Source organism: Ammospiza caudacuta, chromosome 2 (assembly GCF_027887145.1).
Source record: "Ammospiza caudacuta isolate bAmmCau1 chromosome 2, bAmmCau1.pri, whole genome shotgun sequence".
NCBI lineage: Eukaryota > Metazoa > Chordata > Aves > Passeriformes > Passerellidae > Ammospiza > Ammospiza caudacuta.
This window is the reverse complement of record NC_080594.1, coordinates 51,496,909-51,503,687: the sequence shown is the minus strand read 5'-3', so window position 1 is coordinate 51,503,687 and position 6,779 is coordinate 51,496,909. Positions and strand designations below refer to the sequence as shown.

The window sequence follows — 6,779 nt, the reverse complement described above, 5'->3', positions numbered from 1 at the left end:
AAGAGAGGCAGGAGCTTTTTCCCAAAGGACAATGCCCCTGAACCAGCCCTACCCCCGGATATATCTGGCTGTCTGCTCGCCGCCCGGAGAGCACCCGCGACTTTTTCTGCTGCATCCCTGGGCTCGCATTGAGCCCCGGAAGCGGCGAGCGCAGCCCTGGAGCCGCGGGGCACCGCGGGCAGCAGCGCAGGGTCTGGAGGAGGGTCTGGCTACCTGTGCCGGTCATCGGGGGAGACAAATCCTGCCCGCAGGGCAAGTGGGCTTTTTCTTTCTAATTTTTAATTATTTTTCTTTCTCTCTTTTTTTTTTTTTCTTCCCCCATCTTTCTTTCCCAAAAGCAAAAGAAAACGAAAGAAACCAGGTCCCAGTTTCCAAAGAAGTAAGTAACAGTCCTGAGAGAGTCCTCGGTAGAGCCGATGCCCTGGGGGACTGGAAGGGACGGGGGCGGCGGCGTGCCAGCCCGTGGATGGTGCGGGATACTCGGGCCCGTGTCCGCGCCTGTGGACCGACGGACGGGAGGGACGGCAGCTGCGGGCGGCAAGGAAGGCAGCGTGCTCTCGCTTCTCCTCCGGTGTCCGGAGCTCCCCGTGCACCCGGGGTGGCACACACCGTCGGGGGCCGCCTGACACCCGCCTTCCCCGGGGGAAGCTGTCCCGCAGCGCTCGCTGAGGCGCGGGCGGCCCGGGGAGCGGGGCCCAGCTCGCCAGCATCCCGGCGGCTCTCCGCGGCCTCCTCCGGCGCCAGCGCCCGCAGCGAGCCTCCCCTTGACACAGCTGGGCATCTTACAGTCACCCTCCGGAGAACGCCAGTTTCGGAGTGGAGGCACCGCGTTTCCCCGGGGGAAGGCGCGAGTGGGTCGGCACGGCACGGCACGGCACGGCACGGCGCGGCGGAGGGAAGCTGGCCCCAGCCTCTCGGCTCTTTTCCACGTCCCATCCTTTTCCTCGTCCCGGGCCGTGGAGCTCCCCGCGGCTCACCGAGAGTCCTGCTGCCTTCTGGCGACTAGGTTTGGGGCGAGAAGGTCCCTGGAGGCTCCCGAGGGAAGGTTCCCGGCGGGACACGGCTGGAGATCCTCCTTGGTCTGCAGCTCCCCGGAGGACACAACGCAGTCTTGCTCGGGGTCATTGCTGTTGCCCGCCCCTCGCTTTTTGTCTTCTTCTTTCTTCCACTTCATCCGCCGGTTCTGGAACCAGATCTTGATGTGCCTCTCGGTCAAGTTCAACATGACAGCCAGCTCCACGCGCCGCGGCCTGGAGATGTACTTGTTGAAGAGAAACTCCTTCTCCAGCTCCAGCAGCTGCGCCCGCGTGTACGCCGTCCTCGTCCGCTTGTTCTCCTCCGGTTCCACCATGTAGGATCCACCTGCAGAGAAGCGAGAGTCAGCCCGGGCCCGCCCGGCCGAACCCTCGGGCTGCGGGCACCACGTCCCAGCACCCCTGCGCGGCGCGGAGGATGCGCGGGGGAAGCAAGCGGGGTGAGAGGAGCTGTCCTGCTGGGCAGAGCGAGGTGGTGCTGCTGGCGGCAGTCACCGCTGCTGTTATTTTATTTTGCAATAATTCAATATATTTTAGCAGTGATTTGGATGAGGTTTTCAGGGAAGCGCCGTCTCTGGAGCCGAGGGAGAAACACACGTGCCACCGTTTGCGTGACACTGGAAGCTCAGAAAGGCTCCCGGATCCAGGGCCGCAATTGTTCAGGTTAATTAAAATTAATTTTTAAAAAGTAATTTTAAAAAAAAGGTAAGAAAAAAAAACTCAAAAAACTCCACCACACAAACCAAAACAAAATGGAAAAGTTTAACCCCTCAAAAAAAACCAAAACCAAAAAACCCTCCAAAAAAACTAACGCACCGAAGAAACCCCTCTAAAACAAAGCAAAAATAACCATTATAATTAGTGCGGCTGCCCGGTCGGGCCGGGAGTTGGACCGCTGCCGCTCCATTTCGCCGCGTTGATGAAACCTTGGGTTTCTCGTTCCCGTAAAAAGCGGCGGCAGCGGGATTTGCCAGCGCGGCCGCCGCAGCCCTGCGTGGGCACCGGGGCACGGGCAGTGCAGGCGGGCACACGGAGAGGGGCCCGAGGTGGGCACGGAAACTCAGGGCCGCTTTTGCCAGTGCCAGCGCCCCTCTGGGAACGTTTTTGGGGTGATATCATCTGCGGAGAACGGTGCTTTAAACAGCCAGAATGAAATAATAATTTCAAGAGAGATACGTGGACTCTCCCACAGCTCATCTTCCTATTCCCATGATTCTGTATTTATATATACACTGTTTGTAAATGTAAACCTATGTATAAAACTTACATATCTATTTAAAATATATATTTAAATACACATATAACGTTTGCATAGTGATGTCTATATACCTATGTGCGTGTATAAATAAATATTAAAATCAGTGTATATATGTATAAAAATGTTGGTAAATCTAAACCTATGCATGCATGAGTTTGTATCTGAAAAAAACACCTTATTCTGTTACTTTAAACCAAACTGGAGCTACCGGGAAGGTCTGTCGGAGGGCCGCGGTCGGTCGGGCCCGGGACAAGGCCGATAAGCCCGGGCTGAGCGGCGGAGCCCGGGGTCGGGCACGGCTTGTGGCACCGGGCCGGGCTCACCGCGGCCTCCCCGGGCAGAGGCCCGCAGCCTCCATGGACACCTGAATCCCAAGGGTTTCCATGAAAAATAAACCACCGGGTCATACAGTTTGCCGCATACACTGTACAAAAAATGCCGGGGTTTGGCTGTGAGCGCTCTGTCGCTCTCGGCCCAGCGCCGTGCCCCTTTCTGCTCCTGCGGCGTGCTCCGGCAGGAACCCTGCACTCACATCGCACCGACCATGTGGGCCATGCACGGCCCCTGCCCGCTCCTCCCGAGAGGGCTGGGGACAACAGGCACGAATTTTAGCCTTCCACCGGGAAAGTTTCGCTTTCCTGCTGGTTTTGTCATTCTTCGGGTACAGGAGAAAGAGAAAAAAAAGAGGTGTCGTTCAAAAGTTGTTTATTATTATTATTATTATTATTATTATTATTATTATTATTATTCCCGAAATTCACTAAACTCAGGGAAAACAACCTGATTTTCTCTCTCCCTCTCCCCACCTCCGCCCTGGCACCATCCCTGCCGCGGTGTCCGCGGGCTGGGACAGCACTCGCTTCTACCTCTGTGGGCGGATGCACCTCTAGGGAGACTGGGGACAGCCACCTGTCCTTCCCTCCCCCTCGGCCTGCCCCGTGCAATTCCCAAACTATTTTGTGGAGATTTTAACGCTCCGGTCCTTTTTCCAACTGTCTATTTGAACAAAGCCATTAATATAATATTTGCCGTATAGGCGTGACGGAGGCGCAGGACACGATAACATTGTGCCGGCAGAGACAGAAATATTGTTGGGCAGCGGAACTTTCTGCCTAGATAGAGTTGCTTCCCCTCACTGGCAACTCTGTTTCGTTTGTGCATTGTTTTCCGTGCCCTGTTTTTTTTCCCTCGGAGAGGTGTATTTGTGGCTAAAACCCGTCGGGGAGAGGGATGGAGGGGCCAGGAGGAGAGATGGGCTCTGCGCCGGGGAGAGCCGTGAGGCAGCTCAGAGGGTCTCGGTGGCTGCCCTGAGGGCTCGGGGGCTGCTCCGCGGCCGCACGGTGGGCGCAGGGACGCGGGGCACCGGGGCTGTCCCCTCCCGCCCGCCCTGCCCGCCGCTTCCTCGCCCGCTCCACCTCGCAGGTGCCCCCGCTCGGAGCTCACCGCGCCCGGGGGACGCTGCGCTGCCCGAGGGAGCAGCTCCCGGGAGGCGTCACGACGTCCCGGCTTGGACACAATCAGTTAATTGGTGAAAAATAATTCGTTAATAATTGCCGAGGCGCAGGGAGCGGTGAGCCCGCCGGCGGGGGCTGGAGCGCCGGCTCTCTCCCCGGCGTTCAACCCAACACTAGCAGCCCTGGAGCAGTGGGTCTGCAGAGGCTGGCAGGGGGAAAACCACCCTCCAGGGCCGCTCCACACTGCATCCGAGCGGTGGGAGCAGGACCGGTGCAAGGGACAGCTACTGAGCGCCGAGTGGGACAGAAGCGGGGGGCAGAGGGATGCGGCGGGGCTTACCGGTCCACTGTCCCTTCCAGGCGTGCGACTTGGTGGACTTCATCCAGGCGAAAGGCACCTGCACTCGGGGCTCCTCTACAGCCCCCGTGTCCGCCCCGTCTGCGAAAGGCAGCGCGTCCTGGTGGGGAGGAGGAAGATGAGGGGGGTGGTGATGATGGTGATGAAGGTGGGAGACCCCGGCATCCTCAGTGATGGGAGGCACCTCGTAAGGTGAAATGTCTGGAGGGCTGCCTTGCTCGAGTGCCCCTAAGGCGCTGGAATAGGGAGTCTGTTGCTGCCTGCCCATGTACAGGCAGGCGGGGGGGCTGGGGTTGTAGTCCTGCGCTTGGGCTCTCTGAAACGCGCACGACTCCTTGTAGAGCTGCGCCGAGGCGTAATACTGCTCCTCGGTGTTCATGGCGAGCGGGGCCAAGGGGGCTTCGCGGCTTAGGGACACATAAGGCTGCTCCCGCCGGCGGAGCCCGGGATGCCTCTTTGACAGCTGGCGGCCCCGCCGGGCCCCGCCGCCCTGCCCGGCTCCCGCCGCCTCCCCATAGGCGCCGCTCCCCCACGTGAGCCCTCCCGCAGCCCTCCGGGGCGGGGCGCGGCCGCAGGAGCCACCCGCAGTGGCCCCGGTCCCGCTGCCCCTTCCTTCCTTCCTTCCTTCCTTCCGTCCCCTCAGCCGGGCCGACCTCGGACCCCCGGCCTTGTGCCGGCTGGCTGGGTGCTGCTCCCGGCTGTGGGTGCGGATCCCAAGGCGCTGGGATTGCGGGGCCCGCCGGGCTCAGGGCACTGCGCCGATGCACGGGGCGCTCCGCGACGGATGGCGCTTAAACTCATCTTTTCCCTCTCCCCTCGCCTGCCCAGAAGCTGCTGCTCCCTCAGTGATTCCCGGGGAGGAAAGCCCTCGGAGGGCCTGGGTAGACTCGGCTCCTGGAGGGGTTTAGCGACAGGGCACTTTTAGCTGTGAGGGCATCTCCCCTAGGGATGTGGGTGTCCAGGGACGGGCAGGGCGCTCCCTCGGGGGTACCCGTGCTTCGGAGCACTGGGAGAAGGCCAGCACCGGCCGGTGGGGGACCACAATGCTATCGCCAGAGCGAGCGATAGGCAGCGGATTGTTTGTCCAAGAGGTAAATTTGGGAGCCTTCCCCGCGGCTTGGGCTGCAATGTGTTGACCCTCGGAGATAATGCGCTCCGAGCTGGTGCCGGTTGACTTGGTGACGAGGCTATGAGCAGGCGGAGAGCTACCGAAAGGGACAAAGATCATTTCCCTGCCTCCCTGCGCTCGGCCCGGCCGCCGCTCTCTCCTGCTCGGGTGCAGGCACGCTTCCTATCGGCCCGGCCCGCCTCCTCCCGCCGCCGCTTTCCCGACACTCCGGCCGCCTTCGCCGGGGTGCGCTCCCTCGGCCCTGGGTAGGGCGGGTGCGGCAGGCCCGGCCCGGCCCAGCCCGGCTCGGCCCGGCTCGGCTCGGCTCGGCTCGGCTCGGCTCGGCTCGGCCCGGCTCGGCTCGGCTCGGCCCGGCCCGGCTCAGCTCGGCTCGGCTCGGCTTGGCCCGGCTCGGCTCGGCTCGGCTCGGCCCGGCCCGGCCCGGCCCGGCTCGGCTTGGCTCGGCTCGGCTCGGCCAGTGGCGATGCACGCCCTGAGCGGCGAGGCAGGAGGGTTCCCAATCCCTCGCTCCTGCGCCCTGCTCCGTGGGATCATAAACCCGCCCAGTCCATTACGCTTTGAGTTTCCGCTCTGGACTTACGCGGGTCCCCCAACTCTTAGCACGCTGAGCCTTTGATTCAATATTGAGCCATTAAGCGATTGCTTTCCCAAGCCATTTAACAGCAGCTCTTATGGATAAATAAACAAAAAAGGCTGTAAACCAATTATAGTGCGGATAGTGAAAAAGTATTTTATTAGCGGGAATTACAGATAGCCGTGGCTGCTGCTCAGGCTCCCTGCGCCCGGCACCTGCCCCCTCCATCCCCTGGCATTCCGGGCAGGATGCGCGGCCCAGCGGGGCTCGCAGACAGTGTGCGGCCGGCGGGGATGCGCAGCTCCCTTCGTGGTGGTTCCCCCATCCGCGCCCAAGATGCCTCCACTCGGGTCTCTTGCAGGCACGGGTGTCCTTTGATCCGGAGATGTCTTGTGCCCCGACCCCAGAGGAGCACCGACAGCCCCTTCCCCAGAGATCTGTTACCTGGAGCATTTACTGCTCCGGGTTTTCCACGGGGAACCGGCGCGGACAAACAAACCCGAGGCCATAAAACCAGGAGCAAATTGATTCATCTCCTGGGAGGACCATTACCCGGCGTCTTAATGCGGTCCTCTCTCTATAACGAACGTTTCTAAACAGAGCAAACACTTCACCCTCCAAAGCAAATGAATTTCGTATAATTTAGAGCTAATTCTCTTTCTTTCTGCCTGCATGAGCAGGCGATAAGGGCACGCTTTGCCGTTCTGACAACAAGGTGGCGAGCCGCAGTGCAGGAAAAGGGCCCCGCTGGGTATCCCGGCACTGGGGACCTCGGCCACGTCCTGGGGATGCTGATGTCCGGCAGCCCGGGGTTCCTGGGGGAGGCGAGCCCGGCTGGAGCCAGATCCCAGGGATCACCCCTGCCTGCCTCCTCGACCTGGGATGCAACCACTGATACTTGGCTGGAATCCTTCCACAGCTGAGGGCTCGCAGAAGACTCTGAGCAGCAAACGTGTCCCACTGTAGAGGGAA

The 6,779-nt window shown here is 60.9% G+C and overlaps 1 protein-coding gene across 1 annotated transcript; it reads right to left on the bottom strand.

Annotated features, from left to right (window-relative positions):
* Nucleotides 1-973: 973 nt before the first annotated feature.
* PDX1 (pancreatic and duodenal homeobox 1) lies at nucleotides 974-4,483 on the bottom strand. Its single transcript, XM_058800223.1, has 2 exons — nucleotides 4,087-4,483; nucleotides 974-1,362 (listed from the first exon to the last, which is right to left on the bottom strand). The coding sequence occupies exons 1-2, from the start codon at nucleotides 4,481-4,483 to the stop codon at nucleotides 974-976; spliced, it is 786 nt and encodes a 261-aa protein (XP_058656206.1).
* Nucleotides 4,484-6,779: the final 2,296 nt, after the last annotated feature.

Bases quoted from the DNA above. Each gene is read 5' to 3' on its own strand.
- PDX1 (XM_058800223.1), bottom strand. From the start codon at position 4,483: ATGAACACCGAGGAGCAGTATTACGCCTCGGCGCAGCTCTACAAGGAG. The intron at 1,363-4,086 runs GTAAGCCCCGCC...GCTTCTCTGCAG, and splicing joins CTGGAAGGGACAGTGGACCG to GTGGATCCTACATGGTGGAA.